The sequence below is a fragment of the Halichoerus grypus genome, chromosome 7 (genome assembly GCF_964656455.1).
Source record: "Halichoerus grypus chromosome 7, mHalGry1.hap1.1, whole genome shotgun sequence".
Taxonomy (NCBI): Eukaryota; Metazoa; Chordata; class Mammalia; order Carnivora; family Phocidae; genus Halichoerus; species Halichoerus grypus.
Genome location: NC_135718.1, coordinates 72,317,648 through 72,340,758, shown reverse-complemented (window position 1 = coordinate 72,340,758; position 23,111 = coordinate 72,317,648). Strand labels below are relative to the sequence as shown.

Sequence of the window (23,111 nt, the reverse complement as noted above, 5' to 3'; positions counted from 1 at the left end):
AAATTAACTTTTTATTTTTCATTACTTCTGAGTCATATTTTTTCCTTTTAAAAACGTGCCATTATTTAACAGTGGCTATACCTGGGGGTGAGGAGGTAGGATTATGGATGATTTTTATTTTCTTCTTTTTGTGCATTTCCCAAATGTTCTGTAATAAATATATATTAGCTTTATAAAAACAAAAAACTCTTTAAAAAAAATGCCGTCCTTTTACACAAAATCTTATTTTTGTTGAAACCGTGTTTAATTGTACATAGATACTCATTTTTGCTGCTTCAAGCCTAATTGGGTTTATTAGCACAGAAAAAGTGATAGTGGGTGAATGGTTTGCCTGCGTATCATCAGCAAAGAATGACAGAAGACAAACATCACTTATGCCATTTTTTAAGAGAGTAGTAGATGATTTCTTCATCATCATCTTCGCTCCGTGCCTCACAGCCTGCTGGAGTAACATGTCAGCGGATAGCTTGTCAAGTAAGCAAAGCTCTTGTAATGTTTTCATCGTGTGACTCACTAAAGCATAAATCTCAGTGGGAGTCACAAATTTAAATGGAGACTGCTGTGCGCTTCTCTTAAAATATTTATTTCTCTAATTTTGTACTTTCCTTACTAGTGCAGTTGAAACCTGAAACCAATTTCAGTAAAAAGACTATTTGTGTTCACCTGAGTCACTAGAGACACCACTCTTAGCTGTGCGGGTACTTACATACTCACTGTTCGTGACAGTCGGAACTCTTCAGGTGTTGTCATTTCCCCAAGCCATAAAAAATTGTTAAATCCAAAAATAGTATAGATTTAAGCTACTCTGTTGGTTTGGATGAGAAGTTAGAAACATGACACAGAGGAATTAACACGTGAAAGGGGTTGCAGAGAGCATGCTCACGTTATGGGTGAGATCATTTATGAGATCTCCTTTTTCCAGCCCACACCACGATGTGTTTCCTAGCTTCTGTTTTGGTTTTATGGTCTTAGCAGGGAATTGCCACAAACCAGTTGTTTCTCATCTGAAGAGATCCCTAGCTTTGTGATGACTTTGTATCAGAGAGTAGAAGGCAGGCCTGTGAGAGAAGGGAGAAACAGAGATTCAGCTGTGACACGGAGCAGGCGCAGATAAAGGCGGGGTGGACACAGTTCCTTCCTTCCCTAAGCCCCGTGGCTTACAGAAGTGCCGTGAAGAAACCAGGATCGTTCTGGGGGCCAATGAGTTTTTCCGGCAGTTACTCACTTTAGTCCACATTATTGATGTTGAATCATATCCCAGTCACAAAGCAACTGTGGTTGGACCCCAGCAGGAGCCACCATGAAATAGCAGGGTAAATGCCAAGTGTCAGTTGAATGGACAGGACAGAGAATTACTTGTTTTGTCATCATATTTTCTAGATTCATAGTTTCAAGGCGAAGCATTTTTATTTGGTCATGATAGCTTTTACTTTTGGTATGGTTCATCTGAAACTGCAGTCACTAAGATTGCAGTGACCCAACTGCCAACTCCAGGGGACACTTTTTGTCCTTCACTTAGTTGATTGCATTTTTCTCTTAGCTTATGTGATCTACATTCTTTTGGTTCAGCCACATCCGGTCGTTCTTCTTCCTGATGTACTTCATTATCTCCTCTCTCGCTTTCCTCTTTTTTTTAAAGATTTTATTTTTAAGTTCTCTCTACACCCAACGTGGGGCTCAAACTCACAACCCTGGGATCAAGAGTCGCATGGTCCACTGAATGAGCCAGCCAGGTGCCCCTCTCGCTTTCCTCTTAATCATTAGGATTTGATGCCCAGGTTTCTGTTTGTTTTATCTCGTTCTTCGTGGGCAATTTTATCCATTACCACCTGTTTGCTAATGGCTCTTAAATCCAACTACAGCCCACATTTCTCTTAGGTACTGCATACATACTTCTGCTGCCTATAAAACTTTTCCACGTGAGTGTCCCAGGGGCATTCTGATGGTGAGATCTCTCCGTCCCATCCATTTTCATCTCCCCCTGTATTTCAGTCTTGGGTAGCACTGTCTCCTTTTTCTCAGGCACCCAAACCAGAATCATGGGATTTATCCTCACCTCTCATATCCAGGCACTCACTAAATCCTATCAGATGTATTTGGTATCAGTTCTCCCAAACTTTATCACTGTTCAGGCAGCAACCTCTTTGACCTCGGCCATAGCAACTTCTTAGTACAGACGTTGCTGGAGGCAAGGGAAAAAAAGCAAAAATGAACTATTGGGACATCATCAAGATAAAGAGTTTCTGCCCAGTAAGGGAAACAATCAACAAAACTAAAAGGCAGTCTATGAAATGGGAGAAGACATTTGCAAATGACATATCTGATAAAGGGTTAGTATCCAAAATCTCTAAAGAACTTATCAAACTGAACACCCAAAGAACAAATAATCCCATTAAGAAATGGGCAGAAGACGGAGCACCTGGGTGGCTCATTTGGTTAAGCTTCTGCCTTCAGCTCAGGTCATAATCCCAGGGTCCTGGGATCGAGCCCCGAGTCAGGCTTCCTGCTCAGCGGGGAGTCTGCTTCCTCTCTGCCCCTCCACCTGCATGTGCTCTCTCTCTCTCTCTCAAATAAATAAAATCTTAAAAAAAAAAAGAAATGGGCAGAAGACACGAATAGACACTTTTCCAAAGAAGACATCCAGATGGCTAACAGACACATGAAAAGATGCTCAACATCACTCACCATCAGGAAAATACAAATCAAAACCCTGATGAGGGACACCTGGGTGGCTCAGTAGGATAAGTGGCCAGCTCTTGATTTCAGCTTAGGTCATGATCTCAGAGTCCTGGGATCTGAGCCCCCATTGGGCTCTGTGCTCAGTGTGGAGTCTGCTTCTTTCCATCTCCCTCTGCCCCTCCCCCACTCACATATGCTCACATGCTCTCTCTCTCAGATAAATAAATCTTAAAAAAAAAAAAAACATAAGATACTACCTCACATCTGTCAGAATGGCTAAAATGAACAACACAAGAAAAGAGGTGTTGGTGAGGATGTGGAGAAAGGGGAACCCTCTTACACTGTTGGTGGGAATGCAAACTGGTGCAGCTACTGTAGAAAACAGTATGGAGACTCCTCAAAAAGTTAAAAATAGAACTACCCTATGATCCAGCAATTGCACTAATAGGTACTTACCCAAAGGATACAAAAATACAGATTCAGAGGGGTACATGCGCCCCAATGTTTATAGCAGCATTAGCAACAAGAGCCAAACATGGCAAGGCCCAAATGTCCACAGATGAATGGAAAAAAAAGATGTGTGTGTATGTATATATGGAAGAAATCTTGCCATTTGCAATGACATACATGGAGCTAGAGGGTATTATGCTAAGTGAAATAAGTCAGTCAGAGAAAGACAAGTACTGTATGACTTCACTTATATGTGGAATTTAAGAAACAAAACAGATGAACCTATGGTGGGGGAGGAAGGAAACAAACCATAAGAGACTCATAACAATAGAGAACAAACTGAGGGTTGATAGAGGGAGGTGGGTGGGGGATGGGCTAGATGGGGGATGAGGATTAAGGGGGGCACTAGTTGTGATGAGCACTGGTTGTTGTATGTAAGTGATGAATCACTGAATTCTCCTAAAACCAGTATTGCACTGTATATTAACTAACTACAATTTAAATTTTTAAAAAAATTTTATTACTCTTAAAGTTTTAGAGGAATGTATACCAAGGGCAGGAGGCTGTTTTGCCAGAAGAAAGACACATGATTAACCCAGAGCAGTCTCACGTTGCCAAGGGTCTAGGACTTAGCTTTCAGGTTCTAGCACTGACCTTCCAGTTAGTTCACTTAGAGATGATCAGATTCTCATTGAATGACACTGAATAAATTCACAGAAGACCAGTTTGTAAACCAGAATATCCGTTCATTCATCTTTAATGGGTGTTAGCTTATTAGAACTGAAAGTCATGACCCGTGTCTGGGAACCTGCTTATTGGGATGTCAGACAGTAAAAACCCAAATCAGAACAGTGCTTGGTTTGATCATTGAACTTGCTTATAGGAGTGGGACGTGTTTGTTTTAGAGAGCTGCCTCATTCAGGTGGGGTGTGACTAGAATGCTTTATATCTTCCAATTCCTGCGTCTTTCGCCCACTGGACATTGTTCCATTGCCCAGATTTCTCTCTTAACCCAGCTTTTGTATAGTGGCCACTTGATATTTTGTTTTAAGGTAGTGAGTTTACTAATTAAGCTTCTATCTCAAAGCTCTTCTCAGTTATTAGAGACATTGTTCCCTTTAATGTAAGCATTTAATTAGTTCAACTCAGAAAACAATCTTTTTTTCCCCCCTTTCTTTTTTTATTGAGATATAATTGACATATAACATATTCATTTTAGGTGTACAACATAATGATTCAATATTGCAGAATGATCACACTGAGTCTAGTTAACATCCATCACCACACAGTTACATTTCTTTTCTTGTGATGAGAACTTTTAAGATCGACTCACTTAGCAACTATCAGATGTGCAGTACAGCGTTATTAACTGTGCTCACCATGCTGTACATTATATCCCCAGGACTTATCATTTCACAGCTGGAAATTTGCACCTTTTCACCCCCTTCACCCGTTTCTCCCAGCCCCCCAGCCCCCAGCTTTGGCAGCCACCCATCTGATCTCTATATCTAAGAATTCAGTGTTTTGTTTTTTGGCTTTTAAAAATGTTTTAGATTCCACATATGAGTGAAATCATATGGTATTTGTCTTTCTCTGTCTGACTGATTTCACTTAGCATAATGCCCTCATGTTGGAAATGGCAAGGTTTCCTTCCTTTTTGTGGCTGAATAATATTCCTCTGTGTGTGTGTGTGTGTGTGTGTGTGTTTGCATCACATCTTCTTTATCCATCCATCCATCTGTGGGCGTTCAGGTTGTGTCCACATCGTGGCTATTGTAAACATACTGCAGTGAACAAGAGGGCACAGGTATCTTTTCAAGTGAGTGTTTTCATTTCCTTTGGATAAATACCTAGAAGTGGAGTTGCTGGATCATCTGGTAGTTCTATTTTTAATTTTTTGAGGACCCTCCATACTGTTTTCCACAGTGGCTACAGCGGTTTCCATTCCCACCAGCAGTGCACAAGGGTTCCCTTTTCAGCACATCCTCGCCAGCACACTTATTTCTTGTCTTTCTGACTGTAGTCACCATTCTGACAGGTGTGAGGTGGTCTCTCATTGTGGTTTTGATTTGCATTTCCTTGATGATGAGTGATGGTGAGCATCTTTTCATGTACCTGTTGGCCATGTGTGTGTTGTCTTTGGAAACATGTCTATTCAGATCCTCTGCCCATCTTTCATTTGGATTGTTGGTTTTTGCTGTTGAGTTGTTTGTTATGCTGTTATATGTTTGGATAGTAACTCCTTGTCAGGTATATCATTTGCAAATATTTTCTCCCATTCATAGGTTGCCTTTTCATTTTGCTGATGGTTTCCTTTGCTGTGCAGAAGCTTTTTGGTTTGATGTAGTCTCATTTGTTTATTTTTGCTTTTGTTGCCTTTGCTTTTGGTGTCGAATCCAAAAAATCATTGCCAAGACCAGTGTCAGGGAACTTACCACCTAGGTTTTATTCTAGGAGTTTTATGGTGTCAGGTCTTTTACCCATTTTGAGTTGATTTTTGTGTATGGCGTAAGGTAGTGGTCCAGGTTCATTCCTTGCAGGTGGCTGTCCAGTTTTCCCAACACCATTTGTTGCAAAGACTGTCCTTCCCATGTATATTCTTGCCTCCTCTCTTGTAAATGAATTGACCATATGTACATGGGTTTGTTTCTGGGCTCTCTCTTCTGTTCCATTGATCTTTGTGTCAGTTTTTATGCCAATAGCATACTGTTTTGTTCACAGTGGCTTTGTAATATAGTTTGAAATCAGGAAGCATGATGCCTCCAACTTTGTTGTTCTTACAGTTGCTTTGGCTATTTGGGGGTCTTCTGTGGTTTCATACGGATTTTAGTAGTACTTTATTGTATTTCTACGAAAACACCATTGGAATTTTGATAGAGATTATATCGAATCTATAGATTGCTTTGAATAGTATGGACATTTTAATAATATTAATACTTCCAGTCTATGAGCTTGAATATCTTTCTGTATATTTGTGTCTCCTTCAGTTTCTCAGAAGGCAGTCTTCATTTCTAAATAAGTGCTTACTTCTTGTCACCTGGACCTCTGTAATAGTCCAGTTACCACTCTCCCTACCAGCCCGCCTTATGCTGTTCTGCTACCGGAGTGACCTTTTAAAATTGCAGCTAGGATTGCGTCACTCTTGTGCTTGCAAACGGAAGTGCTTCCCCCCGCCTTCGAGATGAAGGACAGACTCTCTATTCTTGCAGGCAGCGCTGATGGGAGCCTACCTTCTGCATCTCCTTTCCTCAGCCTGGGGCTTCGGCAGCACTAAACTGCTTCACGCTTTTCTGAACATGCAGTGCGCTTCACATCTGCCTTTCGATGAGTGCTTTCGTCCACCTCTCCCTTTCCTGACTCAGATGCCTGCAAGACTCTGCTCCGTTCTCACAGTCAACTGAAATTCTCGCTGTTCTCCTCAGGCTCCTTGCCTTTGTTACTGACCCTAGCAGGGCTTATTACAAGGATTTGAAGATAGGAGCTATTTGACTCTTTTAATAAAAATCTTCAAGTAGCCCACAGCCTGCTACATAGTAGACACTCAAAAGTTTAAATAACGCCTCGTGTCTGGAAGAAGATTGACCCCAAATTTATTTCGTTGTATACATATGTTTAAAATATTCTTTTCGTGATCATGAAAGTATGAAAATATATGAAAGGAATATCCACTGTTGAAAACTTGACTACGTATGGAAAGGTTAGAGGAATATTATATCCACATGTTTCCCAGCATATTTGATATATTTCTCCCTAGGCTTTTCTTTTTTTTTCTGTGCATACATCTGTAAGAATGTTTTAGGGAATTGAGGTTCAATGTCAGGTAGATTAGAGAGTTAAGGCTTTCCAAGGAGAGTATGGAAATAATTACTGCCCGGGGCGCCTGGGTGGCTCAGTCATTAAGCGTCTGCCTTCAGCTCAGGTCATGATCCCAGGGTCCTGGGATCGAGCCCCGCATCGGGCTCCCTTCTCCGTGGGAAGCCTGCTTCTCCCTCTCCCACTCCCCCTGCTTGTGTTCCCTCTCTCACTGTCTCTCTCTCACTCTGTCAAAATATAAATAAAAAGTCTTAAAAAAAATAATAATCAGCGCCCATTTCCAAGATAAGACAATGAGATCTTTTTTTTTTTTTTTTAAGATTTTATTTATTTATTTGACAGAGAGAGACACAGTGAGAGCAGGATCACAAGCAGGGGGAGAGGGAGAGGGAGAAACAGACTTCCCGCGGAGCAGGGAGCCTGATGCGGGGCTCGATCCCAGGACCCTGGGATCATGACCTGAGCCGAAGGCAGACGCTTGGCGACTGAGCCACCCAGGCGCCCCGACAACGAGATCTTTTAAAGGGGCCCTTCACGAATTTCTGCATGACTTCTAGTGGTCATAAAGCTCTGTTTCACTGAGCAAAGACCCTGCATGCCACACGCATGTCATCATTAACCCCCGGCCCAGCCCCATGAGGTAGGCATCGCTTTTTCTGTCCTCCGGGTCAGGCAGTGACCACCCACAGTGTATCTTGACGCCTGCCCTTAGGAACCCTGGGGCTCCTCAGAGCGCATCAGTAGCAGTGCAGACTAAGGATCCATTAGCTGAATATAAGGTGACAGACTGCCTGAAGAATCCCGACTCTTGGTGTTTTTATTTGTTTCGTAGAAAAGTTGTAATGCTTTACAAAAAGCTTGCAAACCACCGGCCTCGCTTACTTTACAAGTTCAGTTTTGTATAGTGTCCTTATAAAGCTGGCTAACTGAGACGTTACTGTACAGTGCTTTATCTCTTAATTTTAGTATGTGAAAAATTTTAAAGAATATTAATGCTATATCTTTTGTGTGGTGTTCTAGACCAAAAATCATTCCAGTTAATTTTGAGTTTAACATTATTAAGTAAATATTTTTCAAGTGCCTGTTATGCATATCAGGCCATTCTAGGTGCCGGGGATATGGTGGTCAATAAAACAGAGAAAATCCCTGCTCTCATGGTGCTTGCATTCTAGTGGGAAAAGTTAGTTTGACAATAGGAAAATAAACAGGAAATACCAGAGTGATAAGTGGTTTTAGGAAAAGAAGACAGGCTGATGTGATAGAGAATTGGATGCCGGCTGCCTTCTGTTGGATCTCTGGAGCAAGCCAGAGGGGCTGACAGTGGGGATGGCCCGAGCAGTACAAAGGAGCAGCTGAGCCCCCATGGAGAAATGAGAAGACACTAGAATTTAAATGTGTGTCAAACCTTCGGGCAGGGAGTGTAACTTTCTAAGCCCAGAACTTAATAGTAATCACAAACAAAAAGCTTGTCAGATTTGACAAGATAAAACTTATGGACCTTTTAAGTTAAAAAAAAAAAAAAAAGTGGCAAACAATTCTGAAAAAAATATTTTAGAATATAATATATACACAGAATTATTTATTACAAGATAACATAGATTAATAAGAAAAATAGAAAACTCAGTAGCTAAATGGCAAAGAAGCATGGGTCAGTAATTCCCAGGAGAGACTATATAATTTATAAACATCATTAGAAATCAAAAGAAACACAATAAAATGAGGAATCATTTTTTAATCTAAATTGACTTAAACTTAAGTCTTTGCTTTCATTCCATACTTGGAAGAATACAATGCAAGTAGTATTTTTGTAAATTGGGAAATTAGATAATTTCCTTTCGAAAAAACAGTTTGGCATTGTGTCCCAAAATCCGTATAAAATATCTCTATTTCTTGTCACCATAATTTCACCTCTGAAAGTGTATTTTTTAACAAAATAAACATTTACACCAAAACATGCTTCATTAGATAGTTGGTAGAGTTCAGATCTGCCTGTGGGCAAGTGTTTGTGTGACTTGGGATGCACACACTCGATGGCATGTTAGTCAGGTGTGTGTGGCCAATGGTCACACGAGCTGTGGTAGCATCAGGAAACGCTTCAGTGTAGAGGGAAATGCAAACAGCAGTGTGCAAAATTGTCTCTGCACTCTTTGTACTTGCATCTTTCAGATGTGCATGAAACAAAAAATGACTCGAGAATATACACCAACATGTTAACAGTGGTGTGTGTTAGAGTAGGGGCATAAAAATTTTAACCAATATGTTTGAAAAAAAATTAATTTTTCTTTAAAAACTTACTTAAAGCCTAAATGACAACAATAAAGAAATTGACTCACTTCATCTTTCTGCAAAAAGAGCTTTGAAGGTACCATCGTGTGGGAGAGCCAAGACCTCCAAGGCCTTGTGTCAAGAAATCTCCACAAAGTGACTGTAAATGATGGCGGGGGCGTTCTCCGAGTCATTACGGTAAGTCATCCTTTCTTCCTAAGGCTGTTCAGCATACTTTAGCATTTTTTCAAACAGAAAAACTGTTTTTAACTTTATGTTTACATCAACCCAGGGAATGTGGAACAATGAATCTTGGGTATTTTAGAGCATGTACAGCAGAAAATGTTGAGTCACCATAGTAAAGACAAACAACTCAGATGTTCAATGATTTTCTCACTCCAGCGTTAGTAAATACATAGTGCCTTAAGATTGGTGCATTTTAAAAAGTGTGATATTTTATTTCTCAGTAATTTTTAAGCTAACATTTGGAAGGACACTTGCTCAGTAGTATTCAGAATCCTCACTCCCTCACCTTTATAGCAGGATGTTCGTTAAAATCGCATAGACGGCAGTACTGGAAAATACGATGGAGCTTTTGCTTTCATTTATATTGCTGGGATTTCTGCCTCATATTTTTCATTTATTCAAATTTGCTTCAGATTTAAAAACAGTTTAATGGGTAAATATCTCCAAGTAAGTGTGGGACGATAAGGTGTAGACAGACTTCGAGTGGTGAGCTTTAAATACACAAGAGGTGTTTGTGCTGGTGTCACAGTCTCCTTCTCCCTGACGCTCTGATGTCATGATTAGGAGAGTGCTTAGTATCTCAGGTCACAGGCTTAGTCCTATTTTCATTAACTATTCATCTTATTCACGTGAATTAATTCCCGAATTTGAAATGAATCTTAAGTGGTATGCTGTTACCCATTTAGAAAACCACTCCTGGCCCACAGTGCAACTTACACTCCAGTGAGGAAGAAAGACATTAGATCACAGATTCATATATAATTACAAAACTTAGCCTTGTGGGTCGTGGTTAGGATCTCATCCTCTATTACAATAGTCCTTTATTTAACATAGAATGTCTTATGAAACTTATAGTTTTATTCTTTTCTTTCCTTATTTCCAAGGCAAGTGCCTTTAATATGTCGCCCCCTTTTCTATTTATGAAACTTAAAAATATCCAAAATGTGCCAGAATTCTGTAGTTACTAAGTTGATTGCACAAAAGCAAATCAGACTCCTGAGTTGAGGACTAGGTTCAAATGGAAAGACTCAAATGATCCACTTCGGGGGTAAATACAGTTGTAGAGGGCTAAAGAATGCTTACACACTCAGCTAACCTTAAAAAATAGTCTGTATCTTGGTGGCCCCTTGTAGGAAACCCCACGTACAAATAAAGGTTTCCATCATAAATGCGTAAAGCTGAAAGTTTCCCCGAGTCTTGCTCCCTTGCCAGCAAGTGCGAATGTCAGAAACTTTTAAAAGTCAAGCTGTGACCTTTTAGATAGAAGCTAATAAAAAGTACTATCAAGTTCTAAATAAGCCAAAACAACGTAGAGTACACGATGAAAAAACAGAGCGTACAACCTTTCCTGGCTCCTTAAAGCTGGAAACGTTAGCATTGCCTTCAGTAGCTTCCTCCACATTGAGCTACAGGTCCCCACGGCCACCTCCGGACAGAGTCTCTCTACGGCCCTGAACCTGCTCCGTGCAGTACAGCTCTGCCGGGGGGATGGGCCAGGCGGGAGCGCGCGCGTGCGCACACACACACACACACTCTCTCTCTCTCTCTCTCTCACTCTCTCTCTCTCTCTCTCTCTCTCCAGCCCTGAAACTGCTTCGTGCAGTACAGCTCTGCGAGGGGACGGGCCAGGTGGGCGCGTGCGTGCACGTGCACACACACACACACACCCGTGCGGTTGGGCCCGACCCCGCTGGGGCTGTCAACGCGGGCGTGCAGAGGGGAACCCCCTCACTGGGGAACTTGTAGATCTCTAATCCTAAAAGCTCCTCCCATCGTTGGAGGCCGAGAGGACTATCGCTGGCCATGGGCACCTTCCAACAGCATCAGCGAGCAGTAGGGCTCTGTCTGAACGTTTTGTTGCGAGGGGCTTTCTCTGGGCGGTAGAGCAAACTTTAAAAATGTGCCTAGATGTATTTGAATTCATGGCAGTTTTCAGCCTCTGAGAAATCAAAGGTGATCTTTTTTTTTTTTTTTAAGTGGTAGGGTTGGGATGCAAAATAAAATTGGTTTTGTACTATTATGGTAGCAAGTTCAAGACTATGATTCTGTGTCAGTTGGAATTCTGAGCACTATGGACTGCCATGCGCACCCGATCTTTAATATAGTAACCAAGAGAACAATCAGATAGCAAAAATAGGAGAATACTGATGTCATCCTGATCGTGTGCATCTTAGATGGGTTTATCTGCTGTGGAGTCACATTATAAATTTTGGCACATCAGTTTTAAAATAGAAGAAGTGTATTTTTAGTAATGAAACACTGAGTACTTCTGTTCTTGTTGCTTTCAGGCTGGGGAGGGTGCCTTGCCTCACGAATTCATGGAAGGCGTGGAGGGGGTTGCAGGTGGTTTTATTTACATCATTCAGGGTAAGTCTTGAAAGGTGAAGGGCGCGCTGAATTCATGTACCTAATCTTACTCCATACTTTGATAGAAAAGGTGATTTTTTTTTTTGTCATTTAAAAAAAGACACATATATCCTTTACTGATACATAATTCGCATATACCTTACCCTGGTTCGCAGCATAGGAGAGTTCTGCAAGCATCTCCACTAACTCTAGACCATTTTTGTCACTCCCAAAAGAAATCCTATGTCCATTAGCGGACACTCCTCATTCTCCCCTCCCCCAGCCCCTACCAACCATTAACCTCCTCACTGTCCTTTCTGACCGTAAATGTAAGGATTTACTTCTGGGCTCTCACTTGTGTTCTTTTGATCTGTGTGTCAGTCCTTCTACCAGTTCTACACTGTCTTGAAATATGTGGCTTTCTAGTAGGATTTGACATTGGGAAGTGTGAATCCTCCAGCTTTGTTCTCTTTCAAGATTGTTTTGGCTCTTCTGGGTCCTGCATTTCCATACGAATTTTAGGATCAGCTTGTCAGTGTCTGCAAGCGAGCCAGCTGGGATTTTGAAAGGGGTGTCCGTGAACATGTAGAGCATTTCAGGCAGTGCTGCCATTCTGACAGTAAGTCTCTGATCCATGAACATGGATCTCCTTCCATTTACTTATGTCTTACTAGTTCCTTTTAGTGATGTTTTGTGGTTTTCAGAGTACAAGTCTTACATTTCTTCTGCTAAGTTTATTCTTAAATATTTATTCTTTTTGATACCATTATAAGTGGAATTGGTTTTTACATTTCATTTCTAGATTGCTCATAGCTAATGTATAGAAATACAATTGATTTTTATATATCAATCTTGTATGCTGCAATTTTGCTGAATTCATTAAGTTACTAGTTGTGTGGGTGCCTTAGGATTTTCCATATACAAGATCATGTCATCTACAAGTGGAGATAGTTGTACTTTTTTTTTCCCCCCAATCTGGATGCCTTTTATTGCTCTTTCTTGTCTGTCATGGCTAGACTGTCTAGTACAGTGTTGAGTAGAAGTGGTAGAGCAGATATCCTTGTCTTGTTCTCGCTCTTAGAGGGAAAGCATCCAATCTTTCACCATATGGGTGATCTTGAAAAATCCGTGACCTTGAACTTTGTTGGCCCCGTGTGGCTATGTTTGGTTTATCCTGCAGCCAGGTGGGGACTTCTGCAGAACTGCTAGACCGTGGCCATATAGCTGTAGTGAGCTTCGTGCTGTTGGTCAGTCAGAAGGGAAGAACCTTTTCTTCCCTGACCCAGCAAGCGAGGTGCATTCTGATGCCTGCATCTGTCCCTCTGTTGGAGGTGGCCTAGTGGACTCCACTTCCCCTCCTGCTTCATGTGGACGCTTTCTCCTCATGATGTGAGTATGTAAACATAGACTCCATCTTTCAGAGAACAGTTTCTTAAATGCTTCTCCTGATATATCACATTTCAAGGATGGATTTGTTAGATTCCTTTAAAACTTGGGGTCAGGAGCATTAGCTTAGAACTGTAGAGGGAATTTTGTTGTGATGGGAGTGGCTGTGTTTGTCTTCTTGAATCATGCTTATTTAAATACCTATCTATGAATTCCTGAGAATTCTGTAAGAAAGAAGAACTACCCTTGATGCAGTTGCCCTTGGCCACCTGTCCTGCACATCACCTGGGGAACAAAGGCGCCCAGTGCAATTTCCGTCTTGACATCTCAGAGCTCTGCAGAGGATGGATTCCTATAAAAGAATTAGGACCCAGCTTCCCTGAAGGCTGTCAGTGACTGGGGAGAGCAGAGCAGACCCTGAGAGGAGACTCTTTCGGGACCCCCTCGACAGCACGGTGTTGAGGATGGGGCACACCCCCTGTTTGAGGCACTGCATGTTGTTTGAGGATGCAAATGGATGTGGCTTTTTTTTTTTTTAAGGTTTTATTTATTTATTTGACAGAGAGCACAAGCAGGAAGAGCAGCAGAGGGAGAGGGAGAAGCAGGCCCCCTTCCGAGCAGGGAGCCCGATGTGGGACTCGATCCCAGGACACTGGGATCATGACCTGAGCCAGAAGCAGACACTTAACACACTGAGCCACCCGGGTGCCCCAAGACTGTGGCTTTTTTTATTTTTCATTTTTTCGAAAGCATTTTTATAGTGTTTCCTCCTAGAAGTAGTTGTATTCTTACATCACCCGAAAGGGTAGCCTGGAACAGATACATGGGTTTTGCCCATAAACTTGCCATTAAAAATAGAAATTTAAAATTTAGAGATCGTTAATTTCAGTCCAGAGATTTTTCATAAAACTATGAGACCACTCTGCCAAGGAGGGTATCCGCTTAGCTCACCAAGAAGCTAGCTAATAGCCCAGCCCTGGGGAAAACTCAGATCAGAAGCTCAGGCAGCTTCCTAAGGCAGCACAGACGTGGGGCCAGGGGCAGGTGTAACGCACCATCTGACTGGAATATCCAGCACCTTCCCTTCTTTTACTGGTTCATTCCCGAATGTACCACCAGGAGCCTTTAAAAACTAGTTTAAGGGGCCCTTGAGACTCTGTGACTAAACTGTTCTCCAAGGAGCAGCTCCTATACCTTGGACAAAAGCTTGTCACAATTTTTCTGTCATGGAGGCTAAAGGAATAAGGTTTGGGTGAGGGACAAATTCTTTCAAATAAGACTGAAATAACTCAAGTTGTAGGCTAAAGAAATGAAAATGAATAGATTGTCTTCTGCAAATCTCAGTATAAATTAATTTTTTAAAATCAGGATCTAAGTGCTATGAATTGGTTGTACATGAATTCTTAAATTTTGTCGGATATTAGCATCTCTGTCTGGGCCCTACCTCAAGCTACAAAGTTAAAATCTTCAGAAGTGGAGCTCAGATGTCTGTATCTTAACAGGCTCGCTAAACAGACATGATCTTCCAAACTTTGAGAGGCTGTAAACTCTGTGATTCTTTTAAGTAGCAACTAGACAGATCATCAGATTTAAAACACACACAGATCTATTACTTTATATTCCTGGTTTTCAGATATATACAGTATAAAACAAAAGGTGTCATTTGTTCATCTGAAAGACCTATATTTAATTTCTGCTCTCATCTTATTACAGCCATCCTCCTGTTACTCCAGTTTTCAAAAGCTTTCACTTTCCTTCAAGTTGTTAAATTGTATATACTTTATCTTTGAAGTAAAGGGATATTACAGTAGAATGTAAGAGCTGGTGGGGACACAAGGTCATTCAGGCTTGTGTTTCTCCAAGGGTAGGCGTCTGTGGTCCACGTGCCTCAGAGTTCTGGGAACACACATGTTAAAAACAGAGTCTTGGGCCCACCCGAGACGTGCTGAGTGGTTAGGTTTGGGCTGCAGGAATGTGTATGTCAAAAAGCAGTCCACTGATGTCGTCGTCCTCCCCCTCCTCCTCCCCCCCCCATGAGAATACAGGCCCAGAAACCTGCAGCTTGCCCAGCATGTCCCAGAGCAGCAGAAGCAGAAATCAGATCTAGGCCTCCTGACGCGCAGGCCCCAGGCTTTCCCTTTGACGTTCCAGAAGATGGGGCGCTAAACTACTCTGTTGTTTCCTCACCCTTCAGCCACTCACTTTATTTTTTAGACGTTTTCTCTAATTTGAGTGAGACATTTGAGAAAATCCTGCCCTAGTGAAAAAGTGGCTGCCTTAAATCCATAGGATTTGAGGACAGTCCCTGCGCAAATGTGACAAGTGATTCATTAACGTGTGAGGTAGTAAACTGATGACTTTAAGCACATTTTTATTATGAAATATCACAGATATACCAAAAATAGCGCTGTAAGAAACAGCCGTGCCCTTATTATTCAGAATTAACAAATGCTTACATTTTGTCATATTTGCTCCCTTTTTTAAAGAAAAAACCATCACAGACACAGTGAAGCCCCATCCCAGCTACCTGTCTGGCCCTGTCCCTCCCTCCCCTCGGAGAGGGTGCCCTGTCCTGAAATTCGTGTGCACCCTTCCCTTTCTTATTTTCCTACTTTCTACTACATATGTACGTTATCTTTCAGTAACATGCAGTTTTGAGGAGAGTATTTTATCACTGAGGTCCACGGCATCATATTGAATCTATCAAGTAGAAACAAAGGTTCTTCCCCGCCCCCCTCCCAGCATCATTTTTCAGTGCCATTCCTCTGAGCATGCAAGATCAGGTTAATTCTTCTGCGTGCTCTTTTCCATTACATGACTGTCCCAAAGGCTGGCCACTCTCCCGTCGCGGGGGGGGCATTTAGGCTGGTTCTGTTTCTCCCGTTACAAACAGCGCTGCCAGGATCGGCCTTGGGAGCATGTGAGATGCAGACCTGCGGCCTCCCATGGCCTGCCCAGCTGCCGCTGGACCGCTGTGCACAGGAAGCAGCTGTGGACCCTGCGGATCCCTGCGGGGTGCGGGAGGGCCTGCTGCCCAGCTCGGCTGGCTTCCAGCTGCTCTCCGTTAGGTCACTCGGGGAAAGGGTGTGAGCCAACAGAACGTTCCACGTGCTGGGTCTTCCATTTGCAACAGCATCTTTCTCCATCTCTCAACTTTTCCTTTGTAGAAGGTGATGCACTCTTACAAAACCTTCATTCTCGCCCTCGAAGACTTCTTGACCACAGAAGTAATCTCCACAGGGAAGACGCCTTACTGAGGGAGGAGAGCAGCGTCTATGATGACATTGTTTTTGTGGATGTCGTTGACACTTACCGAAATGTTCCTGCGAAATTACTGAACTTCTACAGATGGTAGGTGGTAAACGTGGGGTAGGTAGAATTTGTCTTACTGTTCTTTGGATGTAGGAACAATTTATTGACATTAGACCCCTGCATTTTTTTTTTTTTTTAATAAACCAACCCCAGAACCCCTGAACAACTAGGATGTGATCTATTATATCCTGGTTCTTTGTGAGGACTGAAATCATGCTGCTTTCTCATTCAGATGAGCAGATCCGTGATGTGAATGATCTTTATCAAAAATAGGGCAAAAGTTGGTTTCGGGTCGTTCTATTCTGTCTGAGTCAAAGTCAGTCCTGTGAGTCATTGTCTTGGTTGCCTCAGGCCAACACCAGATGAAAATCAGTGAGTTTCAAAATGGCCCATTTTCAGTTGTGATCATACCCACCGACCTACATGACCTGTGTATAGTTTCCCTTGAACCCAGGTTACTGATCTGAATTCTGTTCAGCCGAACATCCACATTCTGTTTCCATCCTCTTCTCCACGCATTTAAGAACCACTTGCCCTAATTCCAAAACTTTTCTGTAAGACGAAATCCAACAGCCTCCCATAACTTGCCCACCCCTACAGGATTTCTTCAACCTGGGTTGTGACTCCTGCCTTCGGACCATTAACGGCGGCAACAATCCTAACTACTCTTGTTTGTATGTACAGTTAACATGATTAGTTACTCCAGGGTCCGCTTACTTGCTCTTGAGCCCTGTGACACTGTCCACCCTCGAACTAACCCAAACTCTGTCTAGCCTAAACCTAGAGTATTTCCACATCTGTGTCTTTTAAAACTGGATCAGGGAGCTTGTTTCTTGGTGAGCCCCTAAGTCTGCCCCTCTCTCTTTGTTGCCCTGGGCAGAGTGGATGGATATAGTCCTGATTCGTTTATGGAAGGTCATGTTTCACGGCTAGGGCAAGTTAATATAATTTTGGAGTCACCCTGTGGCTAGAGGGCAGATAGAAATGAGTTGGAAATTGAGGTGTGTCTAGAATACCAGGGTTATATCTGGACAACTGTACTGAGAAAAAGAACCTTCTTTAGCTCAAGGCCCTTGAGAGGGGTCCCTGTTGTAAGGGGGCCCAGGCAAGAATGGAAAGAGTTCAGTGAAGGGTGGGAATGGAGGTCAAGGAAGTGGGAAATCGGATTGTGGTGTTCTAGGACTTTCTCTAGGGAGCTGATTCCTGGTTGTGGAAGTTCAGTGTAGTTTATCTGTTACCTTCAGTTTAAGTCTTCTCTCCTGTACTCCTTGCACATCTCTGAGCTCTCAGTCGTCGCTGCCATGGTCTGTCTTGGGCCACCCTCTCCACCTGATCACCGGTGACAGGCTAACAGCCCTGGGCTCGGGGACCTGCTCCCCCCTCTCCTGTGCCACCTGTCCGCCGTCCATGCTGTAATGAAAGCTGCCTTAGTCATTCTTTCTTCAGGTGATTCCTCAGTGACCACAGTGTCCTTTATCACAGAGCCCCTCCTAATTAGCAGATATTATGTACTCCTGTGCTGTTAATTAGAAATGAACTTTAGAAGCACGGGGTCGTGCGCTTTGGTGTGGACCTGTTGTTAAATTCACCATTCTTTGACCGAAAAATGCTTTCTCCAGATTTCTTTTATTCACATTTCTGTCATTTGGTTCCCTAGCAAGACTCTGGGTTTTGTTTTGTTTTTTAATCAAAGGTGGACAGGGATTGGCAGTGTGAAATGAAGAAGTCCGTTTTGTCTCCACTCACCCTTATATGTCTGGGTAAACGAAGTCACCCTCCTGGGCCTTCCAAAAGGTCATTTATAAGAGTTTAATTGCTGGGAATCGTTTCTGAGGGGAAATACGTGTCCGTGTTACAGCTCAGTGTTTTAAAAACCATCAAATACCTGAGTGGAGTATAACTCGTGGCACCGAATAGAGCATCTTGCACAGCAGGGTTCCGGGGGGAGAGCTGGGGCGATGCTTGTCCCCCGCCTGTCCCCTCACCGTGGGCCTCGTTAAGAATCCCAGTGACAAGGTTCGCATGTTTGGCAGCCTGACGGGAACAACGTCACAGAAGCGTTTGTTTGCTCATAGGTCCCACTTCAGCCAGATCTTTTTTTTACTGTGTTCTTTTTCTTTGGCACCTTTAAAATCCGCTTGGTGCTTCTCTGTGTTATGCCACTTAATGAGTATCAAGTGAGGATTGCATTCGGTAGCAGCTGTGTTCTGAGCACATGTTCTCAACCTCGAAGGACGAAGAAACTGAACAAGTGTGCAGGTCGTCCAGGGACGGCTCTTCAGGAAGATGGTAGCGATGTCACCACTTCCTTTCCTATGGACGCAATGACCCTCATATTCCCTTTTGCCAACAGGACTGTGGAAACAACCAGCTTTGACTTATTGCTAAAGACAGATGACGACTGTTACATAGACTTGGAAGCTGTGTTTAATAGGATTGCCCACAAGAATCTGGATGGGCCTAATTTTTGGTGGGGAAAGTAAGTTAAACCTTGTTAGCCCTTTGGCTTCACGTACCTGATCAAAAGGAATTCATTTAGAATGAAACACACAAGCAAAATGTGGCCCAGATAGGGAGCCTCCCTCCTCCGCCCCCCAGGTCCTGGTTACTGGATGTTATCAATCTACAGTTAGAGGGAAAACCTGTAAAATGAAAAACTTCAGGCTAAGGTAATGAAGGAGGGGAAGATGATGTGGCTTTTATCGTCACGGCCTAGAAATAAGCACTACTCACGTGAGGAGCTGCCGTACATGGTATCTTGTTAGAAGAAAGTTGTGACACATTTCTGAAATTGTGCTGTGTTTCTTCAGGAATCCAATATGGATTCATGATCTTCTTTAGCATATGTACACATGATGATGCTCTGGTACTTTCAGAAACTCCACAAATGTAACTTAGAGAATTTGATGCACCAGTCTTTCACGTAACGCACCTGCTAGATAAAGAATGCCGTTCCTTAGACCAAAAAAAAAAAAAATGTTCCTTCTTTCCTTGCTTTTACAGCTTGGTCCTTTGTAGTGATCATAAAGGGGTCCGGCTTAATAGTGGTAGGACAGCCGTCGCGCCGACATGAAGAAGCCAACTGTTTTTGACTCTCAGTTTCAGACTGAATTGGGCCGTGGACCGGACCGGCAAGTGGCAGGAGCTGGAGTACCCCAGCCCCGCCTACCCAGCCTTTGCCTGCGGCTCGGGGTACGTCATCTCCAGGGACATCGTCCACTGGCTCGCCGGCAACGCGGGCAGACTCAAGACCTACCAGGTAGTTCTGGATTTCTGACCTGACGGTATACTCTTCACACTAAGTCCCATCCAGCCCAGGATTCCGTCTCTGAGCACAGAGCCAGCGTCCCTGGGGGAAGGCATGCTGTTCCTTCTGTAGAGGAGTCACCCTCAGAGGTCAGGGACACAGTCCTAGCCTCCAGATCCTGGCTCTAAATTCTATTCCTAAATCTTTCTTTGAGCCTACTTACTAGGTTTTCAGACTCCATTTACAAGTGTAGTCCCTGGAGGAATGGAAAGCTTGGCATTCACAAGAAGGAAGACTATAAAGCAGGGGCTTGCTTTTTTGTTGATTCTGGTGACCGTGTCACTAAACAACCCGCCTAGCAATTGGATCCACTGTATCGTTTATACGGCCGGTGCCGGAGGTGTGAGGCCCCCGAGAAGGGCTGACCGGCCCCTCGCTGTCTTGTGTCTAGTCATTTCATCATGGTGGGTGTTAATGGCCACTAGCTGTTACTCTGTGTACAAGTGTTAATACGGGCTTGGCGTTTCCTGGTAGAATAATTACAAAGCCAAGAAGTGGAAAGATGACTTATTATGGGAATGTGGGGCATCGTGTTTAGAGATGATACAGCATTTAAACGTCTGCATTTAAATTTCACGGGGCGCATACAGGGTGAAGACGTAAGCATGGGCATCTGGATGGCAGCCATAGGACCTACTCGATACCAGGTAAGTGGGCCTGCGGGGCGGCTAGCCCTGGGGTTCTGAGGAGCTGTGAGGAAATGAGGTTTCTGGGTCAGACGTTGGGCAGAAACAGTGACTTGAAGGTCTGGCGTCAGAGCTGTGCTCTTCATGCTCTTGGTTTAATTCCCAGTAATCCACCTAGGGTCTCATATTTTTCTGAGTTTAAACCAAAAAAAAAAATGTTTGGATGGAAGTTTCCTACCCACAGAGAAGAATTAGGTTTTTACACGTTTGATTAGAAATTCTTTGTAGCTTTAAAATGTAAGGAATCAGGGGTGCCTGGCTGGCTCAGTCAGTAGAGCATGCAACTCTCGATCTGGAGGTCATGAGTTTGAGCCCCATGCTGGGCATAGTGATTACTTAAAAAAAAAAAAGACCTTAAGGAATCAGCTGGCTGAAGTTTCCAGCAGCGTGATGGTCCACGGACCCTTCAGCCCTTCTGACTGATGCAAATAAAACACTGGATTTAAAATACCGGAAGGTGTTTTTGAAAATACACTGACCACTGAGCCAGGGAAAGAAAGAAATGAATATGCAGAGACCAGAAATGGAAGAGAGGAGGCACGAAGCTGAGCTTCGCCTCAAAGCTTTCTGTTGAATTTTGGATTCTTGCAGCTTCCACTTTGGCCACGGAAGGTGCAGGGGGCAGAGGAACATGCAGGGCCCCCTCACTTCAGGGGTGAACGGGAGTAGACCCACATCTACTGGGTCAGCTGTGACAGTCTGTGTCCTATTGAAGTGCCAGCTTTGACTTGTTGAACACTGAAGATCATTTTCTGTGTCTGTGGTGATAGCTGTGTCGTTTGTGGGTCTGTGTAGGCTGATGTGTCCACGGACCGTTGCTCATGGAGCTTGTTTCCTGATGTGTTCAGAGACTTGTGTGTGTAACTTCATGTTCCTTGGAAATGGAGGCATTTAAAATGCATTCTTGCGAAGAGGATTTATGTTGTGTCTGCCTTGCACTGAAGGGCATTCCCATCTCTGACTGCATTGTTGGTGAACGTGACTCCTGCCATATACCCAGCTAAGTGCAGGCTGGGCTTCCAGATGCTCAGGGCAGACCCCTTTCCATCGCACCCAGGGTCAAGGCTGAGTCGCAGGTTCTGTTTTCTGAATTACACACACACACACACACGTACACACTCCTCCTCCCTCTCCCCCAGGTCTGGCACCTCAGGGGCCCTGGCTCTGAGTCTCCTGTCGCTGGACGTGGCCTTTTCAAACCCCGCGGAGCCTTCATGGCACGTGCTGACCCCGGCCCCTTTGCCCCAGTGTCTTCTCCTTTGCCACCGGCTCAGCCATGCTTTAACAAGGCGCGTTTGATAGCACGCAGCATCGGTGTGTTCTCAGACCGAGCGGGGTTCTCTGGCTCTGTGTTCTGTCTCCGAAGGAGGCTGGTGCTCGGGACTCAGGCTGAGTCCGTTTTGGTCCCTCGTGTTCACCTCACCCACATCGGCTTCCCTTTGCAAACTTCACTGCAACCCTGGGCAGGGCCCTTCACTCTCAGCTTGTCGTCTGGGAAAGGGAAAGGGGTCCTCCCTCGCCGGGTTTCTGGAGAATTAGCTAATACTTGGTATGGCCCCCAGAATGTCGGACGACTCCGCGGGGACAGCTGCAGGGAGCTCCGTGTGCGCTGCCCGGGCTTTCTGGTCACATCAGTCCCTCTGCCGCCTGCCGCCCTCCCCGCCGCGCGCCTGGACTCCCCCCCCCCCCCCCCCGGAACCCACGGGCTCAGCCCCACGGCTCCCGAGTCACTTGTGTGTGGTTTGTCGCCAGGACGGCCTGTGGCTGTGTGAGAAGACGTGTGAGCCGGGCATGCTGTCCTCCCCGCAGTACTCGCCGCAGGAGCTGACGCAGCTGTGGCAGCTGAAGGAGCGGTGCGGGGATCCTTGTCGGTGCGAGGCAGCCGCGGGAGGGTTTTAACCGGTGGCGCTTCGGGAGCGGCCGCTGAGCGGAGTCCCCCGAGAGCCCATCGTGGGGCAGCAGACACCTGGCCGCCCAGGAGAGTGCTCGGTTGGCACTTTTTACCTGTAACCAACGTGATCTTTCTAAATGTTTGCACAGAATGTCCTTTTTAAAAATGAGCTGATCCTGTACATAACAAAAATTTTATTTCTATATTGGAAGACTTGGAAAAACACCAAACTGTTTTATAAAACAAAAAACATTTCTAAAACCTGATGTATCATTTCTAGTTTATAATTCATTACCTATCATCACTTTTGGTTAAAATTGGCCTCGTTCAGAAATCTTAGTAACCAAGAATGTGAATTCCAGCCTGGATTACAGAATGGCCCTGTAAGGCATAATTAGGATAATTAAGGGCCAAAAAGAACTCACAGAATGCTGTGTGGTCACTTATACCAAAGTTTGGGAATGGAAATGTCTGAATGAAGTGGGCAATTGGAAAAGGAACCCATATAATTCTCAGTTCTGGACCTTGGTTTTAAAGTTCACTTATTTATTAAGTGAGCTAATTCCAGTTTTCTTTTGCCATTTAACTTAGATCCTGAAGGTCACAGTCTAGTACTATTAAAAAAAAGCTAAAATTCTGTGGCTGTAAATCAAATACCTCTCAGGGTTTTAGTGACGTAGGGAAAGGATACAGCTAAATAGTGGGCACTTAGAAAGAATGAATGTTTTCT

At 43.8% G+C, this 23,111-nt stretch overlaps 1 protein-coding gene across 3 annotated transcripts in view; it reads left to right on the top strand.

The window, feature by feature from the left end:
- The window catches only part of B3GALNT2 (beta-1,3-N-acetylgalactosaminyltransferase 2), a 57,217-nt gene extending 34,570 nt beyond the window's left edge, over nucleotides 1–22,647 (top strand). Inside the window, exons 6-12 of one of the 3 annotated variants that reach the window (XM_036109744.2) lie at nucleotides 9,295–9,405; nucleotides 11,742–11,820; nucleotides 16,353–16,536; nucleotides 18,851–18,976; nucleotides 19,597–19,756; nucleotides 20,395–20,451; nucleotides 22,243–22,647. In XM_036109744.2, coding sequence (XP_035965637.1) covers nucleotides 9,295–9,405; nucleotides 11,742–11,820; nucleotides 16,353–16,536; nucleotides 18,851–18,976; nucleotides 19,597–19,756; nucleotides 20,395–20,451; nucleotides 22,243–22,389 — 864 coding nt within the window. In that variant the 3' untranslated portion in view covers nucleotides 22,390–22,647. Of the gene's footprint in view, nucleotides 1–9,294; nucleotides 9,406–11,741; nucleotides 11,821–16,352; nucleotides 16,537–18,850; nucleotides 18,977–19,500; nucleotides 19,757–20,394; nucleotides 20,452–22,242 lie in introns of those variants that run through there. The other 2 variants (XM_078077730.1, XM_036109746.2) reach the window with 2 other exon arrangements.
- Nucleotides 22,648–23,111: the final 464 nt, after the last annotated feature.